The 19043-nt window shown below is 53.6% G+C and overlaps 11 protein-coding genes across 11 annotated transcripts in view; 5 read left to right on the top strand and 6 right to left on the bottom strand.

The window, feature by feature from the left end:
* Positions 1–566: 566 nt before the first annotated feature.
* On the top strand, positions 567–1056 carry CCM_00552 (uncharacterized protein; the record flags this gene model as incomplete). The annotated part of the gene is made up of 3 exons (XM_006665712.1): positions 567–590; positions 751–874; positions 944–1056. 3 exons carry the CDS (start codon positions 567–569, stop codon positions 1054–1056), a joined length of 261 nt encoding a protein of 86 aa, XP_006665775.1.
* Positions 1057–2360: 1304 nt separating this feature from the next.
* Positions 2361–3785, top strand: CCM_00551 (WD-repeat protein pop3; the record flags this gene model as incomplete). Its single annotated transcript, XM_006665711.1, has 4 exons — positions 2361–2379; positions 2471–2609; positions 2806–3301; positions 3372–3785. The coding sequence occupies 4 exons, from the start codon at positions 2361–2363 to the stop codon at positions 3783–3785; spliced, it is 1068 nt and encodes a 355-aa protein (XP_006665774.1).
* A 2392-nt stretch (positions 3786–6177) lies between these two features.
* On the bottom strand, positions 6178–6369 carry CCM_00550 (uncharacterized protein; the record flags this gene model as incomplete). Its single annotated transcript, XM_006665710.1, has 1 exon — positions 6178–6369. The coding sequence occupies one exon, from the start codon at positions 6367–6369 to the stop codon at positions 6178–6180; it is 192 nt and encodes a 63-aa protein (XP_006665773.1).
* Positions 6370–6602: 233 nt separating this feature from the next.
* Positions 6603–7193, bottom strand: CCM_00549 (uncharacterized protein; the record flags this gene model as incomplete). Its single annotated transcript, XM_006665709.1, has 4 exons — positions 6603–6667; positions 6744–6776; positions 6874–6940; positions 7161–7193. 4 exons carry the CDS (start codon positions 7191–7193, stop codon positions 6603–6605), a joined length of 198 nt encoding a protein of 65 aa, XP_006665772.1.
* Positions 7194–8568: 1375 nt separating this feature from the next.
* CCM_00548 (uncharacterized protein) lies at positions 8569–10177 on the top strand (the record flags this gene model as incomplete). Its single annotated transcript, XM_006665708.1, has 6 exons — positions 8569–8840; positions 9140–9228; positions 9298–9532; positions 9604–9772; positions 9871–9995; positions 10084–10177. 6 exons carry the CDS (start codon positions 8569–8571, stop codon positions 10175–10177), a joined length of 984 nt encoding a protein of 327 aa, XP_006665771.1.
* Positions 10178–10857: 680 nt separating this feature from the next.
* CCM_00547 (uncharacterized protein) lies at positions 10858–11514 on the bottom strand (the record flags this gene model as incomplete). The annotated part of the gene is made up of 3 exons (XM_006665707.1): positions 10858–10922; positions 11043–11135; positions 11226–11514. The coding sequence occupies 3 exons, from the start codon at positions 11512–11514 to the stop codon at positions 10858–10860; spliced, it is 447 nt and encodes a 148-aa protein (XP_006665770.1).
* A 733-nt stretch (positions 11515–12247) lies between these two features.
* On the top strand, positions 12248–12899 carry CCM_00546 (uncharacterized protein; the record flags this gene model as incomplete). Its single annotated transcript, XM_006665706.1, has 2 exons — positions 12248–12370; positions 12774–12899. The coding sequence occupies 2 exons, from the start codon at positions 12248–12250 to the stop codon at positions 12897–12899; spliced, it is 249 nt and encodes an 82-aa protein (XP_006665769.1).
* A 745-nt stretch (positions 12900–13644) lies between these two features.
* On the bottom strand, positions 13645–14435 carry CCM_00545 (Protein kinase-like domain; the record flags this gene model as incomplete). Its single annotated transcript, XM_006665705.1, has 2 exons — positions 13645–13956; positions 13992–14435. The coding sequence occupies 2 exons, from the start codon at positions 14433–14435 to the stop codon at positions 13645–13647; spliced, it is 756 nt and encodes a 251-aa protein (XP_006665768.1).
* An 881-nt stretch (positions 14436–15316) lies between these two features.
* On the bottom strand, positions 15317–16335 carry CCM_00544 (proteasome subunit alpha type 6; the record flags this gene model as incomplete). The annotated part of the gene is made up of 5 exons (XM_006665704.1): positions 15317–15703; positions 15757–15969; positions 16020–16114; positions 16201–16260; positions 16329–16335. The coding sequence occupies 5 exons, from the start codon at positions 16333–16335 to the stop codon at positions 15317–15319; spliced, it is 762 nt and encodes a 253-aa protein (XP_006665767.1).
* Positions 16336–16916: 581 nt separating this feature from the next.
* On the top strand, positions 16917–18206 carry CCM_00543 (uncharacterized protein; the record flags this gene model as incomplete). The annotated part of the gene is made up of 1 exon (XM_006665703.1): positions 16917–18206. The coding sequence occupies one exon, from the start codon at positions 16917–16919 to the stop codon at positions 18204–18206; it is 1290 nt and encodes a 429-aa protein (XP_006665766.1).
* Positions 18207–18515: 309 nt separating this feature from the next.
* The window catches only part of CCM_00542 (phytanoyl-CoA dioxygenase family protein), a gene marked incomplete at both ends in the record, with an annotated part of 1061 nt that continues 533 nt past the window's right edge, over positions 18516–19043 (bottom strand). The window contains one exon of the mRNA XM_006665702.1: positions 18516–19016. Coding sequence (XP_006665765.1) covers positions 18516–19016 — 501 coding nt within the window. The remainder of the gene's footprint in view (positions 19017–19043) is intronic.

Here is a 19043-nt window from a genome sequence, read left to right as displayed (position 1 = left end):
CATTCGGCAGTTCCCCCTTTGTTCCTCTGTCATGCTCGATATCCTCCAGTTGAATGATGGACAATGCCGTTTGGCGCAAAAACTGCCGACGTCTTGCGCAAGCCCGATCTCGCAGTAAACCCACCCTGGCAGGGAATTTTTCTGCCAGCGCACAGATGTGTGGAAAACACCTCTCGTCCGCCCTAGGTTTCATAGGGCTGTTCCAAGCTTTGTTGGGGGAGGGCCGGAAAGCGACCGCCGGTGCAAAAGCGGATGGAAAATGTCCGGCTCATGCAAGGAGACAAGGGGTTTTTTTTTTTCTTGTTCGTCATGAGGCGGTCTTGTTCGCAGAAAGGGGACCGGCAACTGCTTCTCAAGCTACTTTCTCGTCCATCAGTAGAACAGCCATGGCGTATGTAGGAAGCATAGGCATGAAGAAGAGCTCAGCTCACTTGTTGGAGAAATTTTGTGCGGTTTCAATGCCCTGCGGGCAGGGCTGTATTTTCAGTCCATCACCTTTGTTTTTGTTTTTTTGCTTTTCGACAAATGTCACATCTGGAGCAAAGTGGCGAGGCCGAGGTGTCAAGATGGGGGGGTTCCGTGTCGCCGTTGTGTGTCGTGGCCCCTTGTAGTTACGAAGCCCGAGCCGACTGCGGGAGTGCCGACCCCCGCTTCCCTCCCGCGACCGCAAGCACGACAAAAAAAGAGGTTTCACAACTCACGTCGACCCGCGTATTCTTAGTTGCTATCGCAAGGTCTTGGCGTTGACAGAGTGGTAGCCAGGGGAGGGGGGGGGGAAGCTGGCGCTTGGACGCCTTCACACACAACGCCGCAAACCCTCAATCTGAAACACCCAGCAACCCATTCTTGCGCCTGATCTTCCTTGGCCTCTGGGGTATTTTTGTATTTAAGCTTTGGATAAATGTGGAAGGGGTCATTTTTGTATTGTCAAGTTTCCGCCCAGTTGTCTGCACCAGCCGTGGCGCCATGATGCGATGGCGTGCATATCCGCCAGATGCTAAAGCTGTTGCCGCCAATAAGAGCCCTGCCCGTCATTGTCCCGATCCCGTCAGATGACCACGCCATCATATAAGCATGAGCTGGCTTCTCGCTGGAGAAGAAAAGGCGACGTGCCTCGCACTAATAATGACACCTTGTTGGCGGAAACCTTGTTTGGCGGCGGCGGAACCCGCCGTGGAGAGGCAGGAACAGTTTCAGAGGGGTGCGGCCACAACTTCTCCAGTAAAGAATAAACTTTCTGGTACTTCGGCCTGAATCTTACTGCTACTACACGTGTCTATGATAACGTCTGACAATGTTCGGAGCAAGCGACTTACGGCTGGCCGATCATGTGTCGTGCTCCGGCAGTCCTTGCCGTCCGAATTACCTTGCGACACTTCTTGGTCCAATGTCCGAGTTTTTTTTTCCTTTTCAAGAGTATAAGTCAGAGTCATTCCCCGACCTGTCAATTCCATTCCCATCAGTTCCGTCCATTTCCGCACTGCCGGCCTTGAACCCTTTCTTACCACTGCGTCGTTTCCTGTGCCTTGCATTTTTTGCTTTAACAACAGGCATAGCTTCCGGATACCCCGTACATAATTACTGCAGCGTCATGTCGTCACTCCATGAGGAATACCACGTCGGAATGCTCCTGGGCTACAGTCCGGTCCCCTGCATCATGTGCAATATAAGAAGGTATGTGTCCCCCCCCGCCCTTGTCGCCGAGAACTTCTGATGACCTGTATCTGTGCTACCAGTGCTCTCGACTGCAGCTACTGCGGTGGTTCCATGGTTCGCATGGTACCGCCGGGCTATACGAGCGAGCAGGCCGTACGCCTGCCTCGATTACGATACGCGGATCTGCCGGCGTCGGCGTCCCGCCCACAGGAACCGGTCGGGAGCTCGTCCGGCGCGCGCAGGGGATCCGGGCAGCAAGGCGCGGGAGGGCAGTCGAGATCAGGCTCTGAGTCATAGACTCATAACTCGTGGCCTTGGGGAGGAGATGAATAACGAACTACAAACGAAACCATACAAACTCTGCCAACGCATAGTATCCAGGACAGGCTGCCGCCCCTGATGGGAGAAGCGCACCAAAGGGAGCCATCTCTCGATGAGATGCTGGGACACGACTAATGTATACGAACAGTACTATTGATAATTTCTTTATTTTTATTTTAGCGAAATAAATACCCTTCTGAATTTGAACATCTTGTCGCGAGGCACAGCTACCTTGCTTGGTGAGGACCAAGACAAGACTCATAATTGACCGCAAGAGCATAAAGAGCGTTGAAGTAGATGTATTCCAAGTTTTGCGTAAATATTCATCTGACAATGATCAATTTCACTTTCTGGCTGGACAACGCGCTTCTCAAGGTGCCGTCATGCTAGGCTCCACACCAGGTCCAAGGTACCCCTCCCTACCCAAAAGAAACCGTCAATGCTTGAGCTTCGCCGTCGCAAACGCTGCCATCACACAACATCACCTCGACAGCTCTGCATCTCGCGTCCGCCCTCGAGATTACGCCCTGCCTCCTGCTTCCTGCCGCGAGCCCATCCCAATCGCAAGCCAAGCGTCTCCCAAGCTGCCGGGATCGCTGTACCGCTCGCAATGTCGGTGATTCTCTGCACAGGTTCGTTTGCGCGGGCGCTTTCCTACCCTCTTTTCGTCCTCGCCCCAGCTGACACTTGGCCATGTGCTCCCAGCCGGTTACGACCACACAATCAGGCAAGCCTTCCCTCCCTTCCACCCCCCGCGCGACGATCCATCTCCCCCTTCCCCGCATTGTCTCCCATTTGCGACGACTAACCCGGCTCCCGCGTCGGCAGATTCTGGGAAGCCCTCTCGGGCATTTGCTCCCGCACAATCCAGCACCAGGACTCGCAGGTCAACCGCCTGTGCATCTCGCCCGACAAGCGGTACCTCGCGGCCGCCGGAAACCAGGTCGTCAAGCTCTACGACATCAAGTCGACCAACCCGAGCCCCGTGCTGACCTTTGAGGGCCACACGGGCAACATCACTGGCGTCGCCTTCCACTGCGAGGGCAAGTGGATGGTGACGAGCTCTGAAGACGGCACCGTCAAAATTTGGGAGACACGGACCGGCACCATTCAGCGCAGCTACAGTCACGGCTGCCCCGTCAACGACGTCGTGATCCATCCGAACCAGGGCGAGATTATCAGCTGCGACCGCTCCGGCTACGTCCGCGTCTGGGACCTGGCGGAGAATACATGCGCGCACGAGCTTACGCCCGAGCCCGACGTCTCCGTGTCGAGCGTCACGGTGGCGAGCGACGGCACGCTGCTCTGCGCTGCCAACAACAGCGTAAGGACTTTGGGGCGCATTTGCGGTGCATGACCATGATTTGTGAGTGTCTTGCTAAATACTATCCTAGGGCAACGTCTTTATCTGGAAGATTGAGCAAGAGTACAATGGTACCCGCATGGTGCCCGTGACGCAGTTTTCCGCGCACAAGGAGTACATTACCCGCGTCCTCCTCTCACCCGACGTCAAGAAGCTGGCCACGTGCAGCGCCGACCACACGGCCAAGATTTGGGAAATCAAGGACAGCCCGTCCAAGCCGGGTGAGCAGCCCAAGGCGCTACCCCTCGAGGCGACGCTCACGGGGCACCAGCGCTGGGTCTGGGACTGCGCGTTTAGCGCCGACTCGGCGTATCTCGTCACAGCATGTTCCGATCACTATGCGCGTCTCTGGGAGCTGCACAGCCAGCAGATTATCCGGCAGTACAACGGACATCACAGGGGCGCCGTGTGCGTGGCCTTGAATGACTACTCGGAAACACGCTAGAAGTAGACGGTCTGTCTGTTTTGTTTTGATTTTGCATGTTTTTCTACTGGTGCATGATGTTTTGCATGGCGTCTTCCTGGGTACATACCGGCTAGGTGATTTTTCTTCAATTTGTATGCTTGTTGTATTTCGGATATGGGCACACCTTATATACCATTGGGCTATCATATACAGTGGACAGCTATCCCAATTGGCCACGTTCAACCTTTCCGTCTCCAGTCTTTTTGTCTCGAAGAGGCAGCTACTAGCAGCCAAACATCCGTGAACATCTGGCGACATAACCTGGGCCGGCTTTGATGAGAGCGTACCACTGAGGATTGCTGTCAGAGGCTGTCAGGGGCTGTCACAATGACGTCTGGCAACGAAGAAGCACGATTGGGAAATTCGAAAGGAGGGGTTGATTGAGACTCGAACAAGAGAGGCTGATTGACATCGATGATTCTTGGTGTGACGAGAAGGCTTCAACCAACCAAGACCCCAGTTTCTCCCGTTCTTTGGGCAGATTCCCGCTCCCAGTGGATCCGGCAAAGGACAGCCGACGGGCTGACTCTCAGCTGGACCAGGATGTTGCGAGAAAAAGAACGGGGGGTTTATTCTCTCTCTCTCTCTCTCTCTCTCTCTCGTCTCTCGGTCTCTCTCTGGCGGATACGATTCCTACTCTCACTAGAACACGGTAACTAGACACGCAGCTCGCAAACGGGTCTCGCGTCTAACACAGGGCTGACAGGTTCAGGCAGGGAACCAATGAAAATGCGTTGAGTTGAATGTCTTGCCGTATCATTATACCGTGTCTCTTTTCTACGTCAAAGCCTCGCCCTAGACTTGACCCTGCCTGGCTCCGCCGCGGGTAAGGCGGCAGGGGGGGAGGGTGCGATGGCAGCAAAAGATTCACAGCCCCGGCATCGTTTTGTCCAGACGGGTCGTTCAATAGGGGGCTAAGTTGTCCCGTGCTGGATCGTGCGCTAGAGCAAAGCAATCGTGCCCCATTAGTGAGCCGTTGCCAGAACGTCTGGAGAGGGGGGGTCTTGGTAGCACGGGTGAATCGGTAAGAGTGCCCCATCATTGGGGGCTTTTTTTCCTTGCTATTACATTTCGTTTTATAGTATTACAACGAATCCGTATTTTGTACATCGAACCCCATCAGCTGGTCCAGGATCTTGGGAAACCTATGCCGCTAAGTTGACGGTGGGGGGAGCCATGGACCAGGGACGACGGGACGAGGAATATATTGATGAGTGATTGGCGGCGTTAAGATTTAAAAAAAAAAACGGCCCGACAACAGACTCAGACTACATACTTGGTTACAATATTCTCTTTGGAAAGTCGGCCAACACGGCAAGCACAGAGAACAAGCAACAAGACCGCCATAGAGAGTCGAAACTATATTGCCATTTTGCTACAACACTGATACCTTTTTTCTGCATTCTGAAAAAGGTCCGCCGAGGAGTTGTGAAAGCCGATATTGACAACGCCGTTGCAGAGTCTCTGAACCAGGACCCCCTTCCCCCCCCCCCCCGGCCTGTCAAACTCGTCCCAACGGCCGCTTGCTCAGCCTCGCGCGCACCGCCTTTTCGGAGTTTGTCTCCTCACTCCTTCGCAGTTAACGTTACTGATGACCAGCTGCATGCCCCCCTCGAGAAACTTCAGCTCCATGTCCGCGGCCCCCTTCCCCCCGGCAAGTACCACAAAAAAAGATTTTTGCTCCGCGTAGCCCAGATCTTGGCCCCCCCCCCCTCCTTTCCCCTTGTCCTCGACCAAGTTGCTCACCCCTTGTCACAAGTTCAACGAGAAGGGTCAAACTAGTTACAGGATCGAACACTTCCAAATCTGGCAATTCAACTTTCTACTAATTCGTAACTACTACTTACCACCAGAGTCCTTTGCACCTGCACCAGGCGGGCCCTTGTCAAGACAGCCACAATGTCTGTTTCGCTCTTTTTACTTGTACGGCCGACCGGCGGACAAGTTCATGCGGCAAGGACCGCTCCGCGCTGTGGCTTGCATAGGTTGGACTTATTAGTTAGCCAACTAGTCAGTTGAACTACCGCCTTCCCGTCATGGCTCGTGTACTATTATCTAGAGAGAAAGCCAGTATGGATTCAAACTTCTTCTTGGCGGGAAACAGAAAAAAAAAAAAAAAAACGCAGGCGGAGTCGGCGTGGGCGCTGTGCATGATGAGAACCTTGGCATCTACTATGCAATGCAGAACAGTTATGGTGTGGATGCTGCCCAACCAAGATTTCGCTGCAGAGATTTCTTTTCCAGATATAGTAAGAAGGGCCAATATCACAAAAAAAGTCGCAGAGTGGGGTTTTCCAGCCGCCAAAAGGTCTCCCCTTCAGCCTCAGTACACAGACGCATGAGGCACTGTTGTTGACCGAGAAAGGTCGTCTTACAACGAGGTGGTTTTTTTTTTTTTTCGCCAAATGCCGGCATCGCGCTCCGGAGGGATACAAGCCCTATGCGGCCGGCCTTGGGGGATTCCAGCCGCAATGTAGGGTTTGGCTGCTAGACAGCGGATGGCGCCGCTGGAAGGCTTGGCCGTTGTTCTGTTGACGAGCCCAATGGTGGTCTTATTGTCCATCCCGTCTCGTTCCAGTGAGGCCCACTGCCGCATTTTCTCAAGATTGTCATGACTGGGTACGGAGTACAAGTTAACAAGTTGCGGTTCATCATGGTTTGCATTGTGTGAGAACATGTATCAAGACACCCTGGGCAAAAGGGAAAAAAAGAAAAGTGTGAGAAGTAGTAGACTCGGTGCGGGGATAAGATGGTTTAGTTGCGAGTTTTGTTATTTTATTTTATTATTTTATTAGATTAGTGTAGTACTGGAGGCGATTCACCGTTGAAATCCAGCCTCGCCGGTACTTGTTCAACGCTGTCTGGCACCGCTATTGGACAGGGCGATGGCTGGGCGAGGCGAAATTAGGACGGGGGGAGGGAACCCGGGGTTCGTACTAAGACGGCAAGGAACCAGGATGGTATAGCAGACTGGCTGAGACACTGAGACACTGAGACAGCGGCGGATATTTGGCCAAAAGGAAAAAAAAGCTAATTTGTATAATTGCCAGTACTCGGTTATTCGTACTCTGTGGGGTTGGGCTTTCTTGGCTGGGGCTGCTTGATGATGGATAGGGACCTAGGAACCTATCAACCTATCAAGCCTTTCAAGCGGGCGTAGTCTTGTCTTTGGACGGCAGTTGGTCTCTTTTTCGGCCGAAAAACGGGGGAGGGGGGGCGCCATGGATCTTGCGAGGCTACAGCGCTGCTCGCCGATACCCTATGTACGTTGTTTGTAATAGGGCCGGGTCGGCAACTGAGAGGGAGTCATCGATAACCGCCGATCGCCGATACAGTACAGAACGTCAGTATTACAGTATTATTCTTCGTCATGGCCACGGCGGGCATGCCGACCGAGCAACGCACAAAGTTGGCCTAGTTATCGACGCAAGCCACATGGAGCGAGGCGGGCGCTGCAAGATGGTCGTCTAATTCTTACGGGGATGACAGATTACACGAGCATGAATTCTACCCGGCGCCCAGCCAAAATCCACCACAAAGGGTCTTTCTTGTTCTCAAAGTCTTGGGGACCGTGAAGGAGCCGTCGACGGAACAAGCATACCGATAACTACCTACGAGAGCGCCATGGTTTGGTTGAACGCCTTAACAGGGACTTGCTGAGAGCCCACTTGGCGAGCGGGAACACTGCAGGATCGGAAAATCTCCTTTTTTTAGCCTTGGCCGTCCTGTGTCCTCCGATTGGTATCTTGCTCTGGCGACAGAGTACCCCTGTGCATGACCCGTGAGACTTTGGTACCGCGCGCCGCCCTTGCCCAGCTGGCTCCAGGATCCTCCCAGCTGTATCCGCCTCTCTGGGTTCCGATCTTTACAGCGCTGCGACTGGCTGGGGCAGGGCTTATTACGAATAGTTCCGACCTCTGTACCGCTGCTACTGGCTGGGGCAGAGCTTATTACGATGAGCGCCGTTACAGGGCTGCAATGCTGGACTCCAAGTTGACTTGCTTGGTCATCCCCTTGGCAGTTGAACGCCTGACCCAATGAATGTAGAAGCGCACATTGCCCGAGTACAGTACCGTATTTTTGTTCATGTGGCTCTTTGGCGCGAGAAAAGGTGGCTCCTGTCCAACGTTTCCTTCTTCTCGTATGTACCTACGGAATTATTTGCTGCTATTAAATGAACAAAAAAACACACCCAACTTCTTATGCAAACCTGCCACGTTTTGGCGGCGTCTTTCGGCGCTGCCGGGCCACCCACGCCCGGAAAAGCAGACAGAGTGGGAGATGGAACGTGCCGCAAAGACCATCTCGGGAATAAAGCCTGACGTAGACGACGGAACCATACCTAGGTACTCCGTAGACGCAGACTCTCTCGCTGCAAGGTACCAGAAGAAGCGAGGGGGCTGTGATGACGACGGAGGACCCGACGACAGCGCGCCGCATGCCGGTGGAGCTGCTGTCGCCGGCACAGCGAGCCACAGTCCTCGTCTATGGGACATGGTGTTTTGATCAGTGGATCGGGAGTCGCTGCTGATGCCGACTAACATGAAAGAGTAGGCCCGGAATCATCCCAGTCTTGGTACAGAGTACTCCGTACAAAAGCACCAATGGAGAGGGTCAACAACCGTGGAACAAGACAGCTAGGGGCGTGTAGCCGCAGCATGGGAAGGAGCGAAGGAACCACCCCTCCTCCATCCCCTCTCTTCCTCCAGCTAGCTTTCTCAGCATCGGTATTCATCAACTGTTTCTTTTCCATATCCCTACAATGCCTGAAGAAACGTCATTCCGTCTCTCGCCAATCACAGACTACAGAATGCATATGCGCCTCCCCCCTCCTCCTCCAGCCCGTCCAGGCGTATACACCCCCCCCCCTCCAAATCTTAGCCACACAAGCCTTATTGTCTTGCATCAAACACCCACACACCCGGTTCTGGCCCTTTGGCAGCGAGCGGAGCAAAGAAGCAGGGTCTTTGCTAAAAAAAAAAATGTCCAGCTCTTTATCAAGGTCGACGCGCCGCTTTGGCTCATCTCGTCCCTGTCATTGCTCCAAAATCTCTCGTTGCACTTTCCAATTGACCAACTTGACTGGCTCGCATCGCACCTGATCTTGTCTCAGCCTCAACCCAGTGCATAGCTGGACAAGTCTCCTTCGACTCGTCTCCCACCTGCCCGTCCACGTCTGCTGCCGGGGGCCGAATGATGCTCGACATCCCTTTGGGAGTATCTGGTGTTCGATTCACTTGTCAAGTATAATAGGACCTTTTCGTCCTTTGGTCCTCTTCTGTTTGCTTTCCGTCTTTCATCACTACACCATCCCCAATACTTTCCATGAATAGCCATCAGGCCTTTGTCTCTACTGGCTTGGCTGGCGTGAATTGGTCCAGCTTGATCAGTCTGAATGACGCCTGCTTCGAAATGGGAGACTGTAAGTCACACCTCTGCGCTGCACACCAATCGGTCAACTTTCAACTCGTGCATATACTAACATTAGCAGTAAACGAATACCGCATCCAGCGAGTCGCCGAGGTTCTGTCCGACTTTCGCGATCTCCAGCACTGCATCGCCGCCGCCAACATCACTGCACCCTGCCAGGCCGATTATTACACAGCGGCATGGACCCTGTTGCGCCAATGCTCCACAGACGGCCAATTTATCCTGGATTGCGCTGCCGATGTATCCTACCCGGTGGGTCGAAATGAGCACGAGCAGAAGAAGCTTGAGCTTCAACAGTACGTTTACACCTGCTTGCCAAGGCCTGCCCACGCCTCAAACTGCGCTGACTAGTCGTCTTCTCGTATAGTGTCTTGTTGGATGCCTATGCTCGCCGACACGAGGCCCAAAAGATTTACATGCGCCAATTGGCAGCCCAGCGATGTATAAGTGCCCGCAAGCAAGTTCTCGAGGCAACAGGTGGCCCCCATCCCTCAAACCACCTCCGTCTTCAAGCTTGTAATATTCAACTAGAGCAGGTACGCGACCCCTCCCTCGTCATGTAGTGGGGTAGACAAGAGTCAAACCATCTGCATCATCAAGTGCCACATACGTCAGAAACGCTAACCGCGCCCAGGAAGTCGAGCAGATCACAGACGAGTTTGTCTACCTGGACATGTTGAGCGGTGACCAGAGCCTTGGCCGCTGGACGGTCGAGGATCCCGGCCTCTACGACATTCTCAACTGGTTGAGTACCCGCTCGTAAATTGCCGGAACCTCCGGGCCCCCAAATAGGGGGGGATCCACGAAGGCGTACCCGATGCCATCGCACATTCGCGACAAATCGCAGCATCAAGGACGGCTATCGCACTAGAGAGAACCGGGACGAATCACGCATGCAAAACGGCCAGGACCCGGATGTTTCAACTTTCCTCGGCCGCTAGGGATACACTAGAAACTGAGACTTTGCCTGCTTTTATGCCTCGTCGAGGGTGGGGGAAAGGGCCAGTTTAGGCAAGGCGAGACGGGAGATGCGAGGGAGGGGGGTGGTTGAGGCTAAGCCGTTGAGGCGCGCTAGCAACTGGTTTTTTTCTCCCCCAAGGGCACTCTTTCCCTGAGGAAACATGCGCTCGGGAATGTGTTACTAATGTGGTTTCTGAAAATTTCCGCTGGTTTCTCGGATACGGGCACATCTGCGCCGTGAGCGAGAGCCGCGCTCAACAAGTGCTTCTCGCGGCGGGCCGCGAGAAGCAGAGGCGTATCAAGCCCACACCGAAACACGGCTGTCAATGTGACCGAGAGGGGCCGGTCATGCGATGGAGAAGGGCTTGTGTTGTCAAAAAAACGAACGTGCTGGAATAGAATGTCAGCTGTCGAAAAGGATATTGACTGTCTGAACTGCATAGCCAGGAGTCACGGATTGGTTTTTTTTTCATACTAGGTTGCATTATACTATTATTTCTTTTATGTAGCATAGACTGATGGTCAAGGATTTGTACAAATACAAGTTGACATTGCTCCAGCTGTCAAGATGAGATTGCCCAGCTGTCAAGATGGAATTGCCCAGCTGTAAAGATGAGATTGCTCAGCTGTCAAGGCCGGATTGCCCAGCTGTCAAGATCAACTATGTCTTGCTGTATACACAAAGTGCAATGCCAACTAAAGAAAGGAGCATTCCGGCACCAGTATCTATGTACATGACCAGTTAGTGAGGATCCATTATCAAAAAAGGAAACTAGCAAAGATGCCCCGAGCACATGAGGCTAGAGAGGGATCGTAGCGGCACAAAACCTGAACTTGTAGTCTTACCTCGACTAATGACCTTGCCCTCGACCAACCATTCACCAAGAACGGTAAATAGGAATGCCAGGGTGTTTACAATAGGCACTGTAAGACTAAGCTCTAAAGTGATTGGTGAGTTTGTGTTGGCATAGTCGAACGTTTTCAAAGGAAGAACGAAAAAAGAAAAAAAGAAAGAAAAGAAAAACGTACCAGCTTGCCCAATCAGCAAAAAGAACCACACACTTCCCGTCAGGTTGATCAGCAGCGGCACCGCGTACCGTGGATTCCGCAGCAAATCGACGACGGCGAACAGGGCGGCGTACAGGCTGCGACGCAGCCCGGCGGCGGTCTCGTCGAGGATCGGGTGCGGCGGCGGCTTGTGCGACTGGGCCGCCCGGCGAATAAAGGGCGTGGTGCCGCCCCACGCGATGCCCACGAGCAGGAAGCTGAGCACGTAGTTGAGAATGGGTGGCTGCTGGTGCTGGTCTGGCGCATCCATGATGACGTATGGTATGCTGCCGCCCCCGGAAAACTTGGGAAACGAAAAGGGTATATTTAGAAAGATGGGATTCCTTGGATACGCAATGTCCAGGGGGGGGATGCGAGATTGGGGGCCCTTTTTGCAGTTGAGGCTTTCGGAGATGAGCTTCTGGGTTCCTGGATAGAGGGAGGGGAGGCCGTTGTCAATTTTTCAAAGGGGGGGAGATGTGGACGTGATCGTGTGTACCCGAGATCGGACCCTCTGGAAGAAAGTGTGTGGCACACCAAAAGCAAGCCTCTCTCTCTCTCGCTCACACACACACACACGCGTCCTCCAATTGTCACGATGAAGCAGGCGGGAAAGGGGGGGGGGGCGGTCGAGCTATTGTCCGTGGAGGGGGAGGGATGGCAATTGTTCCGGGGGTGGTGGTCAATGAATTTCGGCCGAGCGGGACGGACAATTAGAAACCAAGAATGCAAGGTAACCTGTTTACCAACGTAGACAAAGACCATCAACAGCGTTATGCAAGAAAAGACGATTTGGATGACAAGAGACCCGCTTTTCTTCTCGTGACGGAAGCGGTTTAGGCGGCTTGGCCCAAAGGGGAAGAAAGCGGGGGTTCAGGCAGCCTCTTGACATCTTGGGCGGGCCAATCATACTGAGCGCGGCGCTTGTGTGTTGCCCAGAGAAAAATAAAAAGCTGGGAAATTGGGGGTAATTTTGTTTTGCAAGAGATAAATTCCCATCAGATATGTTGGTTAGGGGGGGAAAGCACGGCTTTTTGTGCAATGTCACTGTTGCACGGCTCCAGCGCCGCATCGTAAAGGGTGCAACACCAGCCTGCGTGTGGGACAAGGTGTGCAACGAAGAGGACGTGAGTGGCTTGAGGGAGGCTCCTCTACGAGAAACTTGCGAGTTTTGTGCCTTTGTTCTGCTTGTGGTGTTGTGCAATCGGTTTCTCGCCGGTAGTCCCAACTAACACGTGCCACCGAATCATGTTACACAACATGTGCGCTTAATACGAGTACACGACGGCGGCCTGATCTCAAATAACCAATCGTGATTCCTCCCTCAACCTTGTTTTTTTTTTTTCTTCTTCCCCCCCCTGCACGAGTCACGAGCGCCCAACATCGAGGGTCTTTGATAAAAAAAAAACCAAGAGATTTCGACCGTTTGCGGCCCGGCGCTCATTTTACGCAAACCGCTCGGACAGGTTGTCCCCGCAAACGGGGAGGGGGCGCCGCCCCTCATTTTGTGCCATGAGATCGGGATAAAAGCTTCAACGGTTGGCCATTGGCCTGTGGCGGCGACCCTGCATTTATGAGATCAAGGAAAACCCAGTGTCTGCACCGGGACCCGCCATCGGCTTAATTTCCGCAAATTTCGGCACGAAATCTCGGTAGATCGTTGCATATTACTGGGTAGGCTACACCCTGTTTTTTTTTTTCTCGCCAGGGGAGGGGTTTTTTTGCTGTTATGAAAGACCAAAAACTTTTGTAGGGATGCGACAAGAACAGAGTCGTCGGGAACGTGGGAAGGTCTTCTTGAGAGAAACAAGAGAAAACACTACGTGGGTGCCACCGTTTTCCAACTAGCTACATCATCTTTTTCGATTTCCATGCCGGACACTATCCGCAGGGTCCAAGCGGATAGCAAGGCGCCGGTTTCCGCCAACATGCAAGGGTACATACCAGAAATAACCGGTTTTGCGACAAATCGTGGAGCTACCGTCGTGGGGGGCCGCCTCTATTCGTACCGGGAGCCTGGTATCTGGAAGATGCAGAGTACTATATAGAATGGTTAACGTTCCCTTCGTTCCTGCATGAACTGAAACTGAAAAGATGCTGCATTCTAGCGGGTACGGATTTCAACGAGTCTACCGACTAGACAACCCTTGGTCACAGACGCCTTTCCGTTCGCTCTTGGCACATGGACATCTTCTCTCCGAGGTCCATGGAACATATGTCAGTGACATCCAAGTCGCCACAATGCGACAGGATAACCTGAGACTGCTCAAGCCCCGAGTGTAACTAGCATCACGGATCCAGAGCCTACTAGTGGTGGTCGTAGTCGTCTGCCGCCCTCGCCATGTTCCCAACCGTCTCGCTCCTTCCACTGCCTCTTCCCTCCTCAGCATCATCCTCGGCATCACTCGGGCTTTTCCAGCCACTCGCGCAGCTTCTTGAGCGAGTACGTGTCGTGCTTGGCCTGGGACGTGAAAAAAAGCTCCTCGTACCATCCGGGCGAGCCCAGCGACTGCAGACGGGCCCCGAATGGCTGGCAGGACCCAAAGTCGATCAAGACAGGCATGCCGTCCCGGACCATGATGTTGCCTGGATTGATGTCGTTGTGCGCCAGTCCCAGCGAGTGGAGGTGTGCCACGGCCGACTCGAGCGCCTCGACAAACTTGATCTTGTCGAGCTGCGCAAAGCTGGCTCCGTGGATGTATTGCATCAGCGTCTGGTCCAGGCGCTCCAGGAAGAGGGAGGTCGCACGCGGCAGCCCAGGTAGCCGATGATGTGGGGATGGGGCGTCTTGGAGATTTGCTCCATGATGGTGGTCTCCTCGAGAAGTCCCTTGGGGACGAAATCAGACCCCTTCATAGTCTCGTAGCAGTTTAGACCGGGCCGCTTGACAAAGGCAGAGACGTCATCCAAGTCGTTGGGCGCGATTGTCAGCGCGATGTCCTGGGGAACCTCGGGGTAAATTTCGCTGTCGGGGACATGCTCCAGTGCGGCATTGTACTCTGCCAGAGTAATCCCCTTCTTACTCTTGAACAGCTGGCCAAAGTACAGCTCGTCCTCCGACGTAACTTGGTAGAAGGTGACGTACTTCGCCTCCGTGGCCCCCTGATCGAATGCCTCGATAATGGTTAGATCCCGCAGGGATAGCACCGGTGGTTTCTTTTCGAAACTTTCGACCGTGCCAGATGCAACCATGATTAGACGTGGGGGAGGCAGCGACTCCAATCTAGAAGAGGGGGATGTGTACGTGTTTTTAGGTACCAGGTTGTTGGGACAGGCGGTAACCAACAAATAAAAAGATCTTGCTCGCCTAGGCCGGGCAGGGATCAAAAGTTTAGCTCGCGAAGGGTCGCGCGTAGGCTCATAACCACTTGAGGAACAAGTGGAGGGAAGAATAATTAGATAGGTGAAGAATCTAAGCTATGAGGGGGGAGAGGCTCCTCTATGTAGGTGGCTTCTTGACCGTGTGCTTCAAAGAGACAGGGCCTGTGCAGTGATTGTCTGTACCAGGCTGTGGTGAGGGAAGGGAGAGCCTGAGTTATATCGTTTTTAGGGCTGAAATATTTAATCCATTAGCGAATAAAAACCGAATTGTGGCCAGAATTATGCTAATAATCTCTATAAATAGTTTCTTTCTTTATATTTATAAAATATAGTGTTTTTAAAGCGTTATATTTACTATTACAAAAATCTTATTAAATGTTCAAAGTTACTTAAAAACTAAGAATTAATGTAGTAAGTTTTTAGTCTAATTATAATATATATACATATTTTATAATTTTACGCTAATAAGCTATGAATAAACTGACTTAAATAACCTTTCTATAACGGCATAACGCTCATTTCTAGGTTTTATGCTGTGCTGGAGCTATCTGGCAATAACATCCATTGGAGTTACCAGCTCCAGTAGCGGCCAATCTACACCAACAATGTCAATTTACATGACAACATCCCCAACCCGGTACAGGATATGTTCTATCGAATTCGATGTTATATGTTAGTTTCGTTGGTATTTTATTACACAGGCTCTATGGGCTAGTACAACAAGATCGAGGGTCCGACATGAGACGACTAATTTAGTCCTTCTCGGCGATAGCCTGTAAGCGGTCCTCAATCTCATCCGCAGTAAGCATGCGGAATTCAGGATCCGGGCCCTCCTTGCCATCAGCACGGGGGCCACCGACAATGCCAATTTCAATCTCGCCCTTCTTGAAATCCATGCTCAGCACCGTGCCCAAAGTCGTAATGGCCAGCTCGACAACCTCCTCCCAGTTGCCCTCGGCGCACTCCTTGTTGCGTAGCTTCTTCTCGAGGTGGTTCAGGGCTTCCTGCTGCTTAGGGCCGGCGGCGGTTCCCTTGTACCCAATATAATATCCCGCGGGGTCGCACTTGAACAGCTGAGGGCCGTACTCGGAGTCGAGGGAGATGATCGTCGTGGCGACACCGTAGGGTCTCATATAAGCCTAGTTACAATTAGCGTTTTATTCCATCTCCAACACTCCGCAGCAGCACATACTCTTTGCGTATAGACCTGGCTGATGTTGGCGAGACGCTTGGCGAGGGCATCGGCCGGCATCTCGTAGCCGTACTTGTAGCGGAACTCGGCAGCCTCACCCTGCGCTCTTTGCGCAAATGCATTTGCATCAGGCATGGATCCAGTAATGACACAGCCAACACCAGGGGAAATTTTGAAGATGTGGGAGACGGAAGCAGGGTCGATCAGCTTATCCTGCACATATTGTCAGTTTCGGTAAGCTTGTGGAGCTCGTCAATACATACGGGAACCTTCTTTTGCGAAAGAACAACAGCGCAGTCCTTTCCGCGAATGCCTACAGACATGATGTTTGCAGCTGTGATGGCCTTGAAGGCGTACTCTATCGTCCGGGTTAGCTTGAAGCATCGTCGGGGTAGCTGGCTCGGAATTGCAGCGCATCGCATCGCGCGAGTCGTTTAAACGTACCGACTTGGTAGAGGCGACCATTGTCGGCGAAAATGGTAATGTGTCTGTCGTATGCGCTGGCTACAGTGCAAAGGTCAGAATCTCAACATGGCAGCAGCTCTTGTGAGCTCTGTTTGCTGGCGACATACCAGACATTGTGACGGATGGCAGGCCCTAACCTGGGCAATGTCGACTATATGTGGTTATTGATAGTAGTGCAATGTGTTGACCAGCGACGATGATCAGATGGAGGTTGGTGGTGCAGTGTTGCGGTGGCCGATCGCAAGTTGAAGCTCAATGGACGCGTTAGCACAAGCTTGCCTAGAATCCAACGTAATGATGGAGCTCAGCTGGCGCTGGCGAGTTGGTGCCTGAGAGCTGTGTAGTTGGGTCCTGAGGCAGAAAGGTCAATTGGCTGGGTGCCTGCCCACTGAGCAAGTCCCTGAACGCGGTGCCTAGCCGGCGATTTCCGTGACAGCCACCACAAGCCTACCATCGTCAAATATTTTCCGGTGTTTTTCTGATCATCGGCAAATACCATACAATCGAGCATCTCTACTCTGAACTTGCAATTTCGTCTACGAGAGTGTTGACTCTGCCGCCAATTGTACACCGTCATTAGTGCCACACGCGCTCCAGAAAAAAATACCATTGCGACCCAAACCGCGAAGTTGAACCCTTCACACGACAACGAAAACCATCGAAAACAAGAAAAAAGGCTCGAAAAACAACGCAAAATGAGCGGCTCACGAGACGCCACTGCTGTCACACCAGCCTGGAAGAAGTTGGGCCTCAAGCTCAAGCACTCGAGTGCGGACGAGCCCGCAAACGGGACCCCAGCCGTTGGGCAGCCAGACCGTGCCCAGCAGCAGGGCAGCATGCAGGGCAAGAGAAAGCAGCTGCACACGGCCGGCGCCGCGTCAGAATATTCCTCTCCTCTCTCTGTCAAAAAGCCTCGCAGAGACTTTTCCCGACCATCAACAGGAGATGCCACGCCTCAGCTCACACGAAAGAAGTCCGTCGCCTTCGCCGACACGCCCACCAACAAGACTGCCGCCCCAGGCTCGACCACGGCGCGAAAGACGCCCGCAAAACCGCACCCCAAGGCAGCAGCAGCAGCCGCCGGCAAGAGCGGCGGCACCAAGGGCCTGACACCCAAGAAGCAAAAGCAGAAGCCGCAGACGACGGCCGACACCAAGCCCGCGATCGAGTACCTGCGGCACTGGGTGTCGTCGCGTGACAGCTGGAAGTTCAACAAGAACCATCAGTCGACGCTGATACGGGCCGTCTTTGACAGTGGCCTCCCGCCTGCCGACGTGGGCTCCTTCTACGACTACATAGATGACATCAAGGGCGGCGTCAGGATGAGACTGCGAGAGACGGCGCTGGCGATTCGCCTCAAGGACAATACGGATCGCGGCGCGGCCGCCTTCCCCAGTGGCACCGTCGACCCCGACGGCAAGCAGGATATCTACGAGGCGGCCCTCGCCGGCTTCCTCGAGGCGCAGCAAAAGGCGGTCGGCAAGAAGCGGACTTTTGCCGAGATGGAATACGTAACGACGGCGCAGGACGCCGACGTCATCATCCGGCGGCTCGTCAAGCGCATGCGTGCAGAAATGGTCATTGCGACGTTGTCGGACGGCGACGAGAGCGACGTCAGCACGGCCACCGTGCGCGCGCCTGTCAAGTCGGCTAGGCTGCTGGTCGCCGACAACAGGACAAATGGTGTCGCGGCCAAGCGCCGCCGCAAGCTGCGCACCAACGTTGATGACAGCGACAGCAGCAGCAGTGACAGTAGCGACGACAGCGACTCGGACAACGACGACGCCTCAGACACGGGCAGCGGCTCCGATACTAGCAGCAGCGATAGCGACGACAGCAGCTCCGAGGATGAGGCGGACGCGGACGAGGCCATGGATGATGACTCGTCCAGCAGCTCGTCTTCGTCCGATGATGACTCGGACGATGAGGACTCGGATGACGAGGCAGAGGTTACTTCTACCAAGGGAGAAAATACATCCAAGTAGATTTTCTTTTCGTGAGATAGACAAAAGTTTTGTTTTCTGTTTTCTGTTTTCTGTTTCTGCATCAAGGCATTATTCATGGATAAGAAAGAGTTGTTTTGTGTTAACATTTTGTTTTGAGCTATTTTGTTTGCATTTGTGTATGGTGTGACTTTTTAGCGATGGTTAGACTTGGCATATAGACGGAACAAGATAGATGTGGTTCACTCCATGCTTGATACCGATAGAACTCCATATACCCTCAAATTCTCAACATTTTACATCTTTTTTACTCATTTACTGTCACGGTACTATGCGGGAATAACAGTATACTCACACGTACAGCTTCGTGAAGCCCTCTTTGGGCGGCTGCAGCCAGTTCCTCTCGTCATACTCCCTGTCCTGGCCCTCAATCACATGAAACGTGTAAATGATTCTGCCCTTTTGGCTCGTGTTCCTCTCGCTCTTGTGCAGCAGATTTCCATGGATGAGCACCAGGTCGCCGGCGCGGACCTCGCCCGGCACGTACAGGTCATTCCGGGCGCCGCCCGCCGGCGCGCCGGCCTCGCCATACCCGTCGCCCTCTGGGAAGCGCGGCCCGTCATTATCCACCATCTCGGTGCCGGCGCCCGCCGCTGTCCGCACGAGGCGCCGCGCCACCGGCGCCCACCGGTGCGACCCCGGCAGGAAGCTCAGGCAGCCATTCTCGAGCGTGGCGTCCTCGAGCGCGTACCAGAAGCCGACGGCCGACGGCCGGCTCGTGTACAGAAACGTCGAGTCCTGGTGCGGCGGCACCGCGCCGCCAATCTCGGGCTGCTTGCAGATGACCATGCTCTGCAGGCAGCGCGGGTCGCGGAACCC

This window comes from Cordyceps militaris, assembly GCF_000225605.1.
Source record: "Cordyceps militaris CM01 unplaced genomic scaffold CCM_S00001, whole genome shotgun sequence".
Classification (NCBI taxonomy): Eukaryota; Fungi; Ascomycota; class Sordariomycetes; order Hypocreales; family Cordycipitaceae; genus Cordyceps; species Cordyceps militaris.
This window is presented reverse-complemented; position numbering and strand designations above follow the sequence as displayed.